This window comes from Balaenoptera musculus, chromosome 18, assembly GCF_009873245.2.
Source record: "Balaenoptera musculus isolate JJ_BM4_2016_0621 chromosome 18, mBalMus1.pri.v3, whole genome shotgun sequence".
In the NCBI taxonomy this organism is placed as follows: domain Eukaryota; kingdom Metazoa; phylum Chordata; class Mammalia; order Artiodactyla; family Balaenopteridae; genus Balaenoptera; species Balaenoptera musculus.
Window position 1 is genome coordinate 65,503,282 of NC_045802.1, and position 18,764 is coordinate 65,522,045.

The 18,764-nt window shown below is 35.9% G+C and overlaps 1 protein-coding gene across 2 annotated transcripts in view; it reads right to left on the reverse strand.

Annotated features, from left to right (window-relative positions):
- UGGT2 (UDP-glucose glycoprotein glucosyltransferase 2) overlaps positions 1–18,764 on the reverse strand; it is a 176,922-nt gene that overhangs the window by 97,630 nt on the left and 60,528 nt on the right. For both annotated transcript variants that reach the window (XM_036831997.1, XM_036831998.1), the window contains exons 12-15: positions 14,277–14,427; positions 4,826–4,945; positions 3,878–3,963; positions 3,194–3,329 (exon numbers count right to left, since the gene is read on the reverse strand). In XM_036831997.1, coding sequence (XP_036687892.1) covers positions 3,194–3,329; positions 3,878–3,963; positions 4,826–4,945; positions 14,277–14,427 — 493 coding nt within the window. The remainder of the gene's footprint in view (positions 1–3,193; positions 3,330–3,877; positions 3,964–4,825; positions 4,946–14,276; positions 14,428–18,764) is intronic.

Consider the following 18,764-nt stretch of genomic DNA (forward strand, 5'->3'; position numbering starts at 1 on the left):
ACATCTTCATGTTTATTCTTTTGCTGTTCACTGTAGTCATCATCGCATTTCCAATTGTGATCTTCTCTTTTCTACAGATTCTTCCTTCTTTTCTAGTTAGAGAAGACCTTTCAATACTTCTTTTAGGATAGGTTTAGCATTGCTGTATTCTTTTAGTTGTTGCTTGTCTGAGAAATTCTTTATCTCACCTTCCATTCTAAATAATAATCTTGCTGGGTAGAGAGTATCCTAGGTTGCAGGATTTTCCTTTTTAGGACTTTGAATATATCTTGCCACTCCCTTCTGGCCTCCAACACTTCTGTAGAGAAATCAGCTGATAGTTACAAAAGAATGCCCATAGGCTAACTCTTTGTTTTTCTCTTGCTACCTTTAGAATCCTCTCTTTTAACTTTTGCCATTTTAATTATAGCATGTCTTGGTGTAGGTTTATTTGGTTTTTCTTGTTTGGGACCCTCTGTGCTTCCTGTACCTGTTTATCTGTTTCCTTCTTTAGGTTTGGGAAGTTTTCGGCAATAATTTCTTCAAATACATTTTCAATCCCATTTTTCTTCTTCTCCTTCTGGGATCCCTATTATGCATAGATTGGCATGCTTTATATTATCCCATAGGTCTCTTATATTGCTTTTGTTTTTTTGTTTTCATTTGTCCTTCTGTCTGCTGGTTCTTATTGGGTGATTCCATTATTTTATCTTCCAGATCACTTATTCATTCTTCTGCATTATTTAGTTTGCTATTTATTGCCTTTACCTGAGCTTTCATCTCAGCAATTGAGTTTTCTAATTTTAATTGGCTCCTCTTTATAGTTTCTAGTTCCTTGTTACAGTGATCTGCACTTCTATCGATAGTCTTTCTTAATTCCTTCAATATTTTTATTACCCCCTTTTTGAACTCGGGACGTGGCAGATTGGAAAGATCTGTTTCATTGTTCTTTCAGAGGATTTCTCTTGTTCTTTTGGTTGAGAGTCGTTCCTCTGTTTCTTCACTTTACTTATATTTCTCTGACTCTATGAATTGGGAGTAACAATTATCTACTGTGGTCTCCAAGGGCTGTTTTTATGCGGGAGCATCCCTGTGTATCCTGCATGAGTCTAATATCTTTGGTGTGAGGGCTGTTTTTAGTATGGATGTCTGCCACGTCTTTCCTCCATGTGTGCCGGTGTGCAGACTTATATCATGTATTTTGTTCAGTTTTATAAGTGCTTACTGTAGGATGGCTAATCTATTGTTTGTTACTCCACTGGGGCCAAAAGTTAAAGTCTTAAAGTGCTTTTACATTTTCTATCTGAATTCATCAAATATTCATTAAGTATGTAACATATATTTTTGAATCTGAATGTTGTAAGGTAGGGAGAGAAAATTAAACTACTTGTATGTCTGTAGAGTCACTATGCAGTAGAGCTGAGATACAAAGTGAGATCATTTTACTACAAATAATGTACTTACTCTACCATAATTCTCCAATATATTTCAATAACTTTCATACACTGTTATTATGACTTTGGCCTTCTGTTATATTCTTCCTCTCTCCTGATACTGTATTTTCAAATTAATTTAAATATAATAATTTGCTCATTGAAAGTAATAAAACAGTATTAAAGAGATTTTTATAATTCACGTATTTTACTAAAAGACAAGATTTTGCTCAAATTATTCTAAATTAGTGAAGCTAAGTGATCTAATGGACATAATACTCTCCCAACAGAATGTTAACTCAACAATGTTTTACCTTTCTATGGGATATAAAAATTTGGTGGTCACAAGCAAATACAGTTTAAAAAACTATGAACAACCTGACACTTCAGACCCCAGTGGATTCTAACTGCTTTCTCTAAATATCTCTTCCTCACTGATTTTTCCTTCTTCTTCTTCCTTTGTTTAGCACAACTTATAGGCTATTGCACATATTCAATACCTACTTTTATGCTGCTTTGTACTGAATCACATGGTTTCGAGTATAATTCAGTTTTCCAAGAGATTACAGTACTGTGCTGAACATCACAGTAGATAATTCAAAAGGCAAGGTACTGACAAATATGCCATCATGTGCAAATTAATGTCTAATACAAAATGCTCACAGAAGAGAGATTCAATAGAGATAATTAAGGTAACTTAGATCTCAATTATAAATAATTAAGGTAAAGATAATTTTGGAAGGTCTTGAAGTTTCTTAGTGTTGAATATCATACTGATCCTTTCACAGTGAGGTAGGTGGACTTTAATAAAAGATTTAAGTCAATTTGACTGAATCCCTTATAAACTCTTACACCAATCAGTAAAACTAATACACTGAGATATAATATTGACACTTATTCCATGGTACTATTTTACAGAATACAGTGTATCCCCAAGTCACTGAAGTGTAGGTAGTTTCTATACCTCAGGACAATGACTCAGTGAAGTATTTAGTGGTTTTCGTGGGAGCTCCAGAAACAGGGCAGGAAATTTACACTGCTTTGGTAATTTCATTTTCAGTTTGAAGAAGAACCATTCCCTGTTACAATAATGGTTGACAAGCCAAAGAATAATAAATATAAAAATGAATAGTTTTTTAAAGCTATAACCTGACTTTCTTAATAACAACAATAGAGCTCTTTAATACATTTATATTTCCATTATGAGCCATAAGAGAGTTTCAAACCCTCCATTATAAAATAATCTTCCTACCTCTTGTTTTTCCTTAATAAGGTTCTTAACAATTTCTGACATTTCTTATAGTCTCTTTGTCAGACTCAGCATCAATCTTACCATTTTGACACCAATTTGCTGTTGTGAAGTTTTCTTCCTCCTTCGAAATTCTCTAGGAAGTCTCTATATACTTTGTCATTTAGAACATTTAAGTTTGAAATAATCTTTTCTATTCATGATTTTATTCCAAACCCAGCTCAAGAATTCTTCCCTTACTAATTATTTTCTATTACTATGCTTCCTCTAAATTTATATATACAATTTAAGTTCCTTTATTGGTTGGGTAAACCTAAATAAATTCATAGATTTGGGCAGAGCTTCATTTGTAAAATGGGGACAATATTATGTACTTCAGTTGGGAGCTGCAAGAATCAAATTCATCATGTGTACTAATCCCCATGATAGTTTTTATAAACTTTGAAATGTAAAAATAATAAATAATAATAATTATAGTAATGCAAAAACCACTCTACATCCTAAAGAAATTATATGTAGTACATCAACTCACGTGTACTATGGAAATAAATGCTTGTGATACATCATGCTCTTCTGCAATATAGTTGAAAGCTCGCCAAAGAGCAACTCCAGCATCATTTTTTCCATCAACTTCATCATCTGTATTAACAATGAACACAAAACCAATTCTAGGAAAGAAGATGAATGAGAGATGTTACAACTACCTCTTGAACCACAATAAACCACGATTTTTAAATATTATTAGACTAGAACATCTAGATGGAGGGAATGTGTTAGTAGATGAGGTAAAGGGGAGTATTATTATTTGAAAAGCTTTGATTTGTAATGCCTTTTCACCAAAATCCTCATCTCTGTTGGATTCCTCCAAAATGTAAAACTCTCTCTGGTGGTGACATTATCAAACAGCTATTTTTTTCCAGAAAGAAAAAGTGGAGGGAAGTGTACTCCTAACCCGACCACGGAAAATGGACCCATCCTTAAGTACCCAAGTGACAATCATTCTCTCAGGAAGGTAACAGGGTAAACAAGACTAGCAAGCAGCTCTGATTAATGGAGCTGACCATAAAGGTGTATGATTTTTCACAGCACACAGCTATGTTGTGTCAGGCACTAGAGATGACCATCACTTTGAATTCAACATTGACACTCCGTGTGACACAACATGAACATCACTGGATTTCCTTCAGTTGACAGTCTGTTATAAATTGACAACTACCTAAGAGGAATTTTATGATAAAAGAAGAGTTCAGCAAGTTTTATAAAGTCCACGGTATATTCTTGAGCCGGATCAATAAACAGAACCTAAAAAAAAGTAGATAGACTATAATCACCATTTTGTTTTAACACTTCATAATTTTCATGAAATCGAAATTTAATCTAATTTCTGTAGCTAAAAGCATGAAATTCAAGGTATAATTTTCTAAATTTTCTAGCAATTTTAAAGAATTTTGAGGAATGTATATAAGAAAGAATTTCACAGTTTACAAATTTCTAAAAGCTACACACCAAAATATAATAATACACGAAATTTAATCAGGTTATTCATCCTCTTTTTGAAGCACAGCACAAAGTAAATATTTTTTACAGGAAGTGAAATACCTTATTCTAAGTGTTCGTTGGATTTTCTGTGATGAATTTTTTAAAAAAGGAAATAGAAATTGAATTCTGATCCAAAAAATTACAGCATTAACATCTGCTGTAGGAACTAAGATATTCACTTACTATGTGAAAAAAATATAAAGCCCTAGGTGTTTTCTCCATATTACAAAGTTCTATGAGGTTATTTAACATTGTAATAATGAACATTTATATCACAGATGACATAGTAGTATTTATGTATTTTTCCCTGAAATGTACTTAAATTAGTTCTTTATAATAAAGAAGAAAAGTTCGATCATAAATTGCTTTTAGAAAATATAACAGTAACCCAACAATTTAATGTTGGTATTATAAAAGCACATGAGGGTTAAATAATATAAGGCAGATTATGTGACACTGCTAGCTTTTGAAAACTAGTCAGCCATGCCACCTCAGGCTTGTTGCATCAGGCAAATATTTCCTTCCTTATTACTCAGATGCCTATTTACCAAGAGCAGGGTAGTCCAAAAAGAATGGTGATATATTTATAAAAGATGTATACAAAATTTCAAAGCATAAAACTTACCAAATTATGAAAATTACGCCTTATGAAAGGTATACTTCCAGGGGACACTGGCTTCAAGAGTTCCTGGCAACTTGAAGGCCACGTAACATACAAATCATCAGTTTCTAAGTCATTAATCCACTAGAAAAGAATCCAGAAATCTGTGAAAGCTACATTAATACTTAAATCATTTTCAAAGCCGGATTTCACTCTGTCAAACAGCAAGTGAAATATACACAAGATTTTCTATAGTTCTGATTAAGTATAAGAAGCTAGTTGAATAGTCTTTAAGGAACATATATGTGCAAAAATTTTATATTCCCATAGCTTTTTACATTAAGCCTTCCCCTTCCGAAACAATTGACTCCATTTACTCATATGTTTGTTTTTCATACTAAAAAATAAAATTGTATAAAAATTACTCTGATAAACCATTTAAGGTACAGGAGGCAATGAGGTCATTCGCCTTTCCTCTAAAATTTAAAAGCTTGGACATAAGGAAAATAAAACGACTTACAAAAGTTAAATGTTTAAAACCAACATTTTGGACGTCCGGTTCTAATAAAGATGGAATAGCTTATATTAGACTAGCCTTTCCCCCCACCCCACCCCGCCGAAACAATGACAAAAGGTAGAGAAAAGCACTGTCTAGAGGCATGGAGGTAGGGGTCAACCAACAATCAACAACTGAGGAGTTACAATCCTTGAAAGCAGGAGGCAGACGAGGCAAGCTCCTCAACTTTGTCGCTGGGGGCATTTTCCAAATTGCAGCCTGGAGGAAGAGAATTCCAACAGAGAGTGACAGTCATACTGCGCTGTCCCAGTGTGGGGAAGATATATTTCCTACATATTGGGAAAGACAGAAGTGAAAGTTAGGGCTGCCAAACTGATGAGATTTGAGATGGGGGTAAGTCCAGCAGAGGAGGAAACTGCAGAGAAGAAACCCAAGAAATCTCCGCAGAAACTCCTCTCATTTGCTGACTACTAATCTACACATACACATGGCAACACGCCTCCCCCTGCAAAAAAGGCCAGGAGAAAACAGAAACGGGGAGGTTGAAGCTGCAGGCATAACATGTTACTGAAGAGACAGAGGTTGGAGTTCAAGGTGGAAGGACTTTGCTAAACACTGCACTTTCATTTGAGACCCAGTAGGGTCAGACGCTAGGAGTAAGACACAAAATAGAAGAACTCTCACAAAGCCTAAAATCAAGCCTCAACAGAATCAAGTTAAGCGTCTGGTACCTGGACTGCCAGAACAGACCTTACAATTCTTTGCTTCTATAACTTTTCATCAGCAATTTCTGGTTCTTACCAAAAACTGTCATGCAAAAAGAAAAGGACCAAATATCAAAATGCAGGAGGAAAAAACAGACAATAGAAAGGGACTTAGGCAAGGACTTTAAAATAACAATTCATATACATTTTAAAAAGAACAAAAATAGATGGAAAGATGGAAACTTTTAACAGAGAACTAAAACCTATTAAAAAAAAAAAAAAAAGAACCAAAGGGATATTTTAGAATTTTAAACAGTGTCTGTAATTAAGAAATGGATGAACTTATCAGGTGGTTTTAATTGCAGACCAGACACAAAAGAAGAGACAGGGATTAGGAAACAGGATGACAGATCAACAGAATGTATATTAACTAAAGCAAACAAAAAAATAATGCAAAATCAAAACAAAGTGTAAGAGAGATGAGTGACACAGGCAAAAGGTCTAACATACCTGTAGCTCAAAGTCAGAGAGGAGAGGACAAATGGGACAACACAATACCTGAAGAAATGAGGGGGCTTTTGCAATAATCTAGACATGAAATTCTGGAGGGCCTACCTAAGCCAGAGGCAGTGGTTTTAGAGAGAAGGCAGAATTAAGAGACACACACAAAGAGGGATGAAGAGGACGGAGAAATCTAGGGTAATTCATGGCTTTCAGAGAGGAAACTGTATCAGCACAGAGACATTAAGCTCTAAGAAGTAGGCTTTTCCAGGGGAGAGGACAGGAGAGCAGAGAAGGAGTTAACTCGGTTTCAGACATCCTCATCCATAAGACATCTGAGGGGGGATGACAGTTGACAGTTGTAACAATTTCTATTTTAGTGGTTAACAAGTATGATGGGTTCTGGGATTAGCTTTTTTCCACTAAAATTTGTCTTGGTGGTACTGAGATAGAAGGGAGAACTTTAGTCTCCCTGGAAAAATCAGTAGTACTGTCTCTTATTTATGTTTCTGAGGTAATTCTTGCCAAGATGTGAAGGTAATGGGAACGGTTCTAAAGATCCTCACAATAGGCCAGGGGTCCTGTGAGAACTGGAACTTGCTGTAGACTCAGTCAGCAACGTCTAGATTAGTTAACTGTTTCTCCTGTGGGAATCCTACCCAGGTCAGAGGAGAAGGCGGCACCATGTAGAGGAGGTGAATATCCGATCCCCTTGGTGGTGAGTTGTATTTTTTACTTCAAGTGAGAAACTGGCATTATGCTTTATGTATCAGTCCCACTGAACTTGAATTAATGACTGGAGATAGAGTCACTTCTAATGTGGATCAAAACAGCTGCACGTGTTTATTTAATATGCAGATTCCTTGGTGCCACTTCAGGCCTACTAAATCATCCCCATTTAAAACAAGTGCCCTAAGTGATTCTTATCACAAATACTAAAGTTAGAAAGCTAGAGAAATGGCCTAATTTACAACCATGGGTGTTGGGTGAAGTAACTGAGGTAATATGTGGATCCATTCTGGAGAACTACTGAGACAACACTGGAAATCACGTTGACTAGGCCCACAGAAACTGAACTGCCCCTTTCCTTAGTCTCAGGTGAATACACAAAAGCAGCAACAGTAACTGGAAGAGCGCCTCACGAACTCGCATGCAGAACTGGCACTGACACTCCAGTGACCTACCTCCATCCATTCTGTTGGTCATAACTTGGGCCTTTCTTTCTACTAGGCTTCCAAGATACTGAAAAAAAGATACTGTCATTTATAGATTAGAACCTGGAAGACAATTTCCTGAACATCCAAGGAGCTATACAGGTCAACAAATAATCACATAATGGGTTATGCTGTTAGAGGCCGACTCTCCCTCTGACAGAGGCAAAGAACTTAAAAGACTTACAGTTCACATCTTCTGGGCTCTCTCTGGGGAGCGACATTAGCTAAAATGGCTGAGTAAGGAACTCCAAAATTCTGTCCTTATACAAAAAATGGAAAAACTAGAAAATCTGTGGGAATGAACACTTTCAGAACCATGAAAACTAACCAAAAGCTTGCAGCAACACTGAGAGTGTTTATTCAAGAAAAATGGCTGAATCTCAGTAAGAACACTGAGATGTGTGGCGTTGTAACTTCCCTTAGTCCCATCTCCTGCTCCCAAGCTAATCAGTAGCCTTGAAAATGACAGCTCACATTCCAGTACCAATATTATTGGAAGCAGTAGAATGGACTTTATTCTGAATGAATTCTAACTTTTTGTTTGAACTGTCTGGTGACTCCCTAGAAAACCTTCAGAAAGGTCTTGCCTTTATCCTGCCTAACTTGTGATTTGCCTAGTGTTAAAGCTGCTACTCTAATTTACGGAAAACATTTACAGGCAAATGTTTTAGTCACTCCTGAGACAAGAGAGAATAGCTGGGACACACAATAGAGTAACCACAAACTTAGTGAGGAAAGGCTGGGGAATGAGATGTTTTGGGAAACAGGGCTTTGAGAAGTTCTGACGTATTCCTGGAAATCTACAAGGCCATGTGCAAGCCCAGGAACACGTGCATGCTCAGGAAAGACCTGAGAAGGCCCTACGTTCTTCTCACCCCTGGCTGACTTCCAAGCTCTATGCAAACAAGAACTGAAGGCTAATGCAGAGATGCAGACCACCTGATTGATTGTTTAGCGTGTGCTGCTCCCCCTGCCTCCACGTGCCACACACACACAGAGCCCCTGTGCAAAGACTGGGAGATTTTCTGGTTCGAGGCGTGTAAGTAAATCTCTGTTCAATACTTAGCAGATGACCAGGCTAACATAACAGACACTTCTGTGGCCACACATGAAAAAGAATACAGACTTTATAAAATTAGTCACTAAACAAATAATAAAAACAACAGCAAACAGCAATAACAAACCCTGGGGAGGGGTGAGAATCTGACTTCCAGAAGTGCCACAATACAATATTCAAGATGTCCAGTTTTCAACAACAACAAAAAAGGCGATGAAAAATCCTAAATTAAACATAAGAAAACAACTCCATTTATAGGGACATAAAAAAGGGTAAAATACTTAGAAATAATTTAACAAGTCTGAGACTTACACTGAAAGCTACAAAACATTGTTGAAAGAAATTAAAGAAGACCTAAATAAATGGAAAGGCATCTCATGTTCATGGATTGGAAGATGTAATATATTTCAATAGCAATATTCCTTAAATTGTTCTATAGATTCAACAAAATCTCAATAAAAATTCCAGCTGTCTTTTTTTTCTTTTTAACAGAAATGGACAAGCTGATTCCATAATTCATAATGAAAGGAAAAGGTGCAAGGATGGCAAGACAATCTTAAAAAAGAAGAATAAAGTTGAAGGACTCAAAATTCCCAATTTTTAAAGTTACTACAAAGTTACAGTAAAAAAAAAAACCAGTGTGGTGCTGGCATAAGGATAAGATACAGATCAACAGAATTGAACTGAAAGTCCAGAAATAAACCCACGTGTCTATACTCAACTGATTTACAACATCATTACTGGACGTGGACAGGGAAACTTGCCTTTATGACTGTGGGATCCACTGTGGTTGGCAAGTTACACTCTTAGCTAAAGAACTTATAAGCTCTGCCTGTGCCTACTGGTGCCTTTTTTAAAAAAATCGTATCACTATCGTCTTGGTGACAATAAGAAAAAAATAGAATTGTTTTTATATAATGACAAGTGGCTAGAGTGACTTGGGAACATTAAAGAAGAGAAAATTAAAGAAAGTTATAATAAACGCCCCAGGAATATGGCTACATCATCAACATCACAGTACAGAAAATAGTTGCAGGGGTAGTTTTGCTAGAATATGACCAAAGCCTCTGTCACTGTTCGTGGTCTGGCACAGTGAACTGAAAAGAAATTACAATCCAAAGGAGCCAAACATATAATCCTATGATTGTTTTTACTGACTCTTAACAAAATTCCAGTGACACCTGAGGTGATTCCTGATGTCTGAGACAGAGAAAGCTGGAATGGTAAATCAGGGATGGAAGAATACCAATGACCCTCAAATCCTTACTGAACTGTCAATTAGACCTTTAAGAAATAAACCACCAAGATTTTTTGAGGGGGAGGGTATAAACACAGAGGTCAGAAGTGATTTAACTCAGGGCCTCAGCTTTCTCTGTAAAGATAAAAAGTAAGTGGGGAGACAGATCCAGGGGAAAAAGAATTAAAAGCAAAGTATTGCTTTCATTCATGAATAACTGTTTTGACATTAAGATAATCAATGATTTTTTTTTTGGAGTGCTTCCTATTCAATAGGACCTGATGTATGTTGAAGATATTTAACAAAGTCCTGGTTTTTGTGGCACTTACAAAACAAATACATATCATATTGGGTGGTAGCAAATGCTATGAAACAAAAATAAAGCTTATGTGTGAGCTAATTTTGCTGCTCTAACAGACCAAGCTGAAGAGTACTGAGACCTCAGAGCTCTGCATTTGTGCCAGTTGATTTTTTTAAGGTATCTAGAGAATAAAGCCTAAGAAATAATTTTCTACTCAGGCAGGCACTTTCCAAGTGGAAAAACAGAAGCATTTAATTGAGACATGAAGCTTCCCTTAATAGTATGTAAAAAAGCTACTTTAAAAATTATTAGTCTTAAAAAGGAATGAAATTCTGATACATGCTACAATATGGATGAACCCTGAAAACATTATGCCTAGTGAAATAAGCCAGGCATAAATGGACAAATACTGTATGATTACCCTTACATGAAGTATTTAGAATAGGCAAATTCATAGAGACAAAAAGTAGAACAGAGGTTACCGGGGACTTAGAGGAGAAGGGAATGGGTTTCTGTTTGAAATAATGAAAAAGTTCTGGAAATGGATAATGGTGCTGGTTGGACGAGACTGTGAATCTACTTAATGCCAATGGATTACACACTTAAAATGGTTAAAAAAGCATTATCTTATGTATATTTTACCTCAATAAAAATTACTTCATGACACTCTCAGATAGAAGTTCCTTGTAAAAGAAAGCCTCTCGAAGGTGTCGAAGAGTTGGGCAAGAAAGGAGACTTTATAGCAGTACAGGAGGAGACTTTGTGACTCTGTGGGTGGTGGAGGCAATGGGAACAGCATCAGGGCTGCTCCCCATGTGAGTGACCGTCTTCCACAGCCAACCTTAGAGGGTCAGGATGTTACTTTATAAGTGGAGCTGGACAGTTTCTTTACAGGTCTATTTCTTATGTCCAGAATAGCCTTGAAAATTACTTCCCTCATTTTATCAGTGTGACTTACTCTCAGCATTCTTCTAAAAATGATCAAAAGCATAAATGCTTAAAATAAAAGGCACAAAGTATTAAGATTACTAACATGGTCATTCCTTTTCCTGATAAAACATTATTAGAAAAGATATCTGCTACAGAGTTTAAAGATATCCAAGAAAGAGTAAAATCGAGCTAATGAGAGAATATGGTCCAAAGAGTAGTAAAAAAACAGTTATCAACAAACGAGTCATTTAGAAAATTGTTCTAGAAAATACGATGGTAACTAATTAATAACATATGTGGTTTGTCCTCAGTCTGAGGTCTCTGATGTTCAGGGAATATGGTAGTTCTTTGGTGCTGTTATTGCTCCATGATTCTTGGATGGTGGACTAAGTCTATAAGTGGGACGGCTGTTCCCATAGGACAAAAGTAACTGTAACAACTGCAATACTTCAGAGGGAATCCCTTAAATTTTTACAGAAAAACAAACAGTATGACGTCCAGTGAAGTTATGTTTTTTTCCCTTAAAAACTTTTTTTTCCTGATCCTATAATAATGCCCATTGTTAAAATCTGAAATTTACAGAAAAGCATGAAGAAAAATACCGATCAAACCACATCACCCATTAGTAACTTAACATTTTGATAGATTTCCTTCTGATCCTCTGTCTATCTTTTCACATGATGATATCATATATTTTTTACTTTACATGAGGACATAGTCATTATCTCTGGTTATTAAAACATATCTATAAACATAATTTTGATCTCTGAATAATAATTGTGTGGTTATACAATTTACAACATTTCTGTTTATAGCTAACTCATTTCTATTTGTTTCAAAAATATGCAGTAATGATCATATCTTTGGATATAAAGATTTTTCTCCATTTCCTACTTCTTTATGGAAGTTTCCAGTGAAATTACTAGCTCAAGTATATATGAACATTTTTTTTAACAGCACCGCAGCCATAATTTTTTAAAAGGCTATGCCAATTAACACTCTCCATGTGTCCTTTTATCCTTCTTTTATAACTCATCAGTTAAGTTGTAGTTTTTATTATTAATTATTAAGACTATTTTATCACATAGTAGTTATTAAGATATTATCAGGGTATTTAAATTTTTATGTTATTATGAATAAATCATTATGTCTTCCAAATGGTTTTTGGAAAAAAAGCTTTTGATCTGTTTACAGTTACTTCAAACCCATATTACTAAAATCTCTTATTAATTATAAATGCTTCCCTTAAGGAGTTTTAGTTACATAATCTTATGTCATGCAACATTTTTATTTTCTCATTTCTAATAGTTATACTTTTTATAATAATGTTAAATCATATAAGTGACATGAACATACTTATATTATGTTCTAACTGGAATGCTTCCAGAGTTTCACTGTTAAAATTATGTTTTATGTTGGTTTGAGATAAGTATTTACTTATTCATTCAAGGAATATTTATATTTATTGAGTACCTACTACAGCCAGGGATATAATGGTGAGAGAAAAAATGGAAAAAATTCCTACCTTCATGAAGTTTATATAGTCAAGTAAGAAACAAAGACATCACAAAGAACCACAGGATAAATGTAAAATTATAACTGTGCTAAGTATACAGAGCGATTGGTAGTTCTATAACATAATAAATATAGATACATACATACACACACACGTGTGTGTGTGTGTGTGTGTGTGTGCGTGAGTGAGTGAGAGAGAGAGAGAGAGAAAGAGAGGATTAAGTCAGCAAGCCTGGGTTGCCCACACCTTGCACATTCCCAAGAAAGGCCTGTGTTCCTGATAAAGATTCTCTAGGCTGGCTCCTGGGAATTGAGCTCTTGGAATGTTCTGACTGATAAAGAGTGTTTTGCATGCTGAGGGCCTGCTGCATGCTCTAGCAGTTTGTATAGAGTTTTTACAAACGATATGATTTAGAATGAATACCTGCTTTTTCTCTCAGGGTCTGGAGTTTCAGTGACTAACATCAGTCACATGGCCATTATATGCTTAAATGCCAGACCCCTTTTAAAAACCCTGAACTCTCAGGCTCAAGTCAGCTTCCCTAGTAGGCAGCACTTTGCACGGATTGTCACACATCAAATTCAGCATGTCCTGTACAGCTCCACTAGGAGGAACTCCTGGAAGCTTGTACTTGGTTTCCTCTGGACTTCACCCCATGCCCTTTCTGCTTCTGATACTGCTTGGTATTCTTTTGCTCTAATAAATCATAACCATGAGTATAACAACTTCCAGGCCTTGTCAGTCACTGAACCTGAGGGTGAACTTGAGGATTCCTTGACACAATGCATATATGAAATAATCGTCTACTTTGGATAGTTAAGGAAAGCTTCTCTCAGGAAGTACTGTTTGGAGCTGAAGTCTGAAAAAAGAGTAGGGGTTAATTGGATAAAGAGAGGAAGAACTGCTTTCCAAGCACGGGATAAGGGATCGTGGTAAAAAAGAATATGTCATAGTTTAAGATATGAAAGGAGGAAGTAGGCCATTTACACCTATTAGGCCATATGATGGACTATTTTTGTGCTTTAAGCAAGGGAAAGTGATGTGATCAGATTTCAAAAAAAAAATTCACTTAGGCTATAATACATGGACCAGAACGTTAGGAGGCCACTGCAATGTGTTAGGCAAGGTTTTCATTATATGAAGGTGGTATTCTTACATTCCTCAGATTTTAACCATTTGGTATTTTGTTGTTGCTGTTGCTCATGTGGTTATTCTGTTGTTCTCACTTGTTTTTATCTTTAAAGCTGGAAAGGATGGTGAATGAACTGAGCAGATATTCTCGTGAGGAAGTACAGAGAATACGAGGAAGGGGAAAGAAGATATAAGGGTGCGAGGGGAAGAGTCTGCAGTTTTACTTCTTCTTCTCACTGAGTTCTCCTACAATATCTTTCAAAATGCTTAGATTTACTCTAAAGCCTGCCAATATTTGGTTTTATGTTAACTCTGAAGTCTACTAAAGGTTTTAAAGCGAGGAATTAAAATAAACATGCATACTTACCATTATGGAAGAATGTCTAATATCTAATGCATAGGTATCTTCCCAACCATTTGAGCTTAACTTTAAAAATTCGCTCATATGTTCTTCTCTGATCCCAAGATTGCGAAGGCCATTCATCACTTTTCCTTCTAGTTTCAGCATATCCAAAAGACTTTATGTTTAAAGAAAAGAAATGTTTTGTTTTGATTTGCCAAAAATTTTTATTAAATCCTGTAAAGTTTATAGATTTCTCAAAGCATTAGAAACAAGTTTCACTGGTATTTTTATTAACAGCAGGAAAATACACTATTAAACTCAGTAACAAATAAGACAAGGAGTCTAACTAGTTACCCAGGGTAAACTTATGCTTAGGTTTTTTTTAAAGTGGTAACAAAATCTTCTTATTTAAAGGATAAGACAGCAAGGTATATTTACTATACTCTTCACTAAAGAAGTGAGGATATACTCACCACTGAGCAGGTCAAAAATGAAAGGAAAAAATACAGTAGGTCACTCTTTTGATAAAGCTACTACAAAAACAAGGTAAAATCAAACATGACCTAAAATATAAAATTTTAATGCAGGGGAAACCCCATTAAAGTAGGAAAGTTCACATCTGTTGAGAATACATACTAAAATTTCTAATTACGTATATAATAATAATTTGATAGCTCTTAAACATGTTAGAAAGTATTACTGCTAAAAGTAACAACATCAATAAATGACCCTACTGACAAAAAGTTAGGGCAGTTTGATTCTTTAAACTACTGTTTATCAAGTTCATTCTGTGTCTCAAAACAACCTCAGCAAGTCTCAAGCGATACCAATGAGGCTCAGAGAGGTGAAGCCTCCTGCCCAGTCACTCAGCCAGTCGAGTGGAAGAGCTGGGACGTGAAGGCTATAGGAACGCAGTGCTTCCCTGTATCTGCAAAGACAGATAAGGCTGTATAGACTATGGTAAAGCATGTTCATGTTCATGTTTGAGAAGGTAAAAATCTACTAGGCAAGGAGCAATTTTGATTATTACTTTTTGAAACCAAGTGTTAAAATTTATATTTATTTTATTTAACCTAAGTGCTTCATTCAAAAATCCATTCATGGAAATCACTTCACCTTTCAGAAATGAAAAGAATTAGAACAAAGCAATATATGGGCTTTAGAGTACAGTTCTCGGGGAGGACTATAGAGATCTACACTTAAAAAGCAGAGATCTAACATCTAAACTCTTCAGAAGGCTGTTTTAGAAGCATTTCAAGCTGCTCTGTATGACATCAGCTCAGCACGTCTGTATCCTAGACTGTTCTGACCACTGCTTTACAAAGGAGAGTTTTTACCCCCTCCCCCCAAATCTATTAGAAGATGAGCGTGATAAAAAGAGCACTAGGTTGAATATCATAAATCACCAATAATAAGATTTAGTCGGGGCTATAACACTACGTCTTCATGTGGGGCTTCTTAATTCCTTTAGTCTAAATTTTCTCATTTGTAAAACAAGAATTTTGGATGGTATTGCCAATGTTCTCTCCATTTAAAAAATTTTATGATGCTTATTGATCTTATTGACTTCTGTGTGACAGAATTATAATATTCCTCATAGCTTTTGTAACTATCATCTTTGTTATCACAACCTAGTTTCCAAGGAAAACCACCAAGAGAAAAACTAGATAGGGTTACATGCTGTGGTACATTGAAAAGGGCATGAAATTTCAAATCCTGCAACTATTTGCTAGTTGTGTCCCTATCTTTATGTGAGATCTGAGTCTTTGTTTCCCCATCAATAAAAAAGAGAATAGTAATAATCACTTGATAGGGTATTACGATTAAATGAATTTACTACTGAGCACACAGTTGCCCTCAACAAGCACTAGTTTCTTCCTTGCTCTTCTCAAATCTTGAATTTTGCATACCAATAGAAAAAAACTGGTTCTTGAAATATGCTAGGTTTATTTATCAGGAAAACTTATATCTCTGGACTGTTAAATAACCTCTCATGCTTCTCCTTTTAAATAGTCACTATCTTTAAATTTGCTTAGAACCCTTCACTGGCTTCTCCTGCCCTTGAGACAAAAGGCCAAAACCCAGAACCTGGTTTCACAGTCTGATCTTTGCCCACCTGCGCAACCTAAGCTTCTTCCAGTTCTTACTCACTGCAGAGTCTGGCCACACTAGACCAGGCATTTTCTCAAATATGTCATGCTTGCAGAACCTCAACTCCCCACTTTGCCTGATTCATCCTTAAATATCACTTCCTTGAAGAAATCTGATATGCACTGTCCCCATGTTCCATCAAGAACAAGTTTAAATCCCTGGAGTTAAAAGCTCTCAAAGCACTGCACTTTATCTTTTACAAACCTTACCACAATACAATTATTTAATATCAGTTATCCTCCTAGACTGTAAATTTTGCTTAAGCAAGATGTTTCTGTCTTGTTCACCACTACATCCCCGATATCTAGCAGTCTCTACAGCATAGTAGGCATTCAGATATTAACCAAATCGAATTTTAATATTGAATTGATTTTATAATATTGAATTTTAATGTTGCTTGCATTACAAATACATATTTAATCCAGAGCGCAAAAGAACTGTGAGCCAGACAACTTTATTAAGATATAGAAAAACTCCACAAGTGCGAATATCAAGACACCACTGTTACCTCTATCTTTCTGGTAGTTATACTGTAGTGATATTACTCAAGCAGGAACAGGCTGGCTATCAAAATGAGTAACATCCAGTATGTACCAGAGTCAGTTTCTTGAGCACTTGGACCTGACCAGAGTCTGGTCCATTCTGTGGCTGGGGTGACTATTAAGTAGCTCTAAGGCAAATGCATCTAAGGTAGATACATAAAACACATTTATGGAACTCCTCAAATTTCCTCGGTCCTACCTGCCTTTTTCCCTGGTCATTGCCACTCCCTCCTACTGTCCTGGTCTCCCTGGGGGTGAGAGCTAGGCTTGGACACAGCCTGTGTGAACCTGGGCTGACCTGACACTGAGGCACGGAGGCTCTGGCTCCTCGGGGATCAAAGGAAGAAGGGTTAGGGCGTGGGCTTGGTACCAGCTCTACAACCCAAAACGCAGCAAGGGTAGGAGATAGGAAGAAAGAGAAAAATAATTCCCCCTTCACTTTCTTTCCCCAAATCGACAATGTTAAAGTACTGGCTGCAAAGCACCTTTCTCCAGATCCAGGATATAACTTAATAGGACATTTCCTTCCTCTCCTCTTTCCTGAATCATTTTCTTTCATTCATCAACCTTTTCATACTTTTTATTCTACATGCTCTGATCCTTCCTGAGAACTTCTTTCTTTGGTTGTTTATTTTGTGCTAAAAATGTCAGAAGATATAAATATCCTCACATATTTTCTTTTTTCTCCTTTAAGGGAATTATAGTAGTTTTAACCAGTGATCCGATCAATGAGGAACAAAAATGTATCACACATCCTGCAGATCACTAATTACCAGGTGGAGGAGCCAAGGGGGCTCTATTTCTTGAATAACCTGTAGCCTTTCTAAATTACATGTCAAAGTGTTCCTGTTGTGAAGATTTCCCCATACACCGCCACAGAAAACTTTCCAAAATCTACCTACCATTTCTGCCCTCTTTTAAACCTATTTTCACTGTTCTTGAGCACAAATATAATTTCTGTCCTCTAAAGTTTATTGCCAGGAGCTAACAACTGCTCTTCTCTATGTGTAGTATTTAGCCTTTATATCTCAGATTAGTATTTTCCCAATACTAGGTCCAAAAATTCAACTAAATAAAGATAAAAGCCCCACTTGAACCCTACTTCTCAATCTTCCCTGTGTTTTCCTATATATTTCCAAGGTGCTAAGAAAATGAAACAAATGAACAATTAATTTAAGTTCAATAAAAGCAAATTGAATTCAATTAAAACTGAATATCTGAACTAAAGTACTGTGTTTACTAAATTCATTTTATATTCTAAATATGAATTTTAAAGTAGTTTTATGACTCTCTTTAAAAGTAAAATAAATTCAGTTTGACTTCTGTTTGGCCCATGACTTTAATTTACAGGTCAATGGGCATGATAAATGCAAGACTTTCTAATTCTGCACTAGAGCATTTTTGAGGAATTTCTTTAACCTAAGGAGATAGCATCCAGCCTTCTATAATTTCAAGTTTCTTTTCTGATAGACACAAGCACTTAAAATTCTTCCTGTTAGTTTCTTTACTCAGGGAAAGCATCTCATATTCCTTTCAGTTCTTTTCTGGAGCGTACAGCTCCCTAGCTACTCAGCTCTGTCCCAAGAAACTCCCCTGCTAAGTGATGGACCTACTTGTCAATTAAAGACAGTTTCGAATAATAGGACAAATATAGGTCTAGGATTCAGAAACTTCAATTTTCTCATCTGAACAAATTTCTCCAAGGTCTCTTCCAGTTCTGACATTCAAAGACAATTAAGAGAATATTCTACCAAAATAACAAGAGTTGTTCTGCACAATCAAAAAGATATATTTGCTTTACCTTTGAAGTGATTATTTG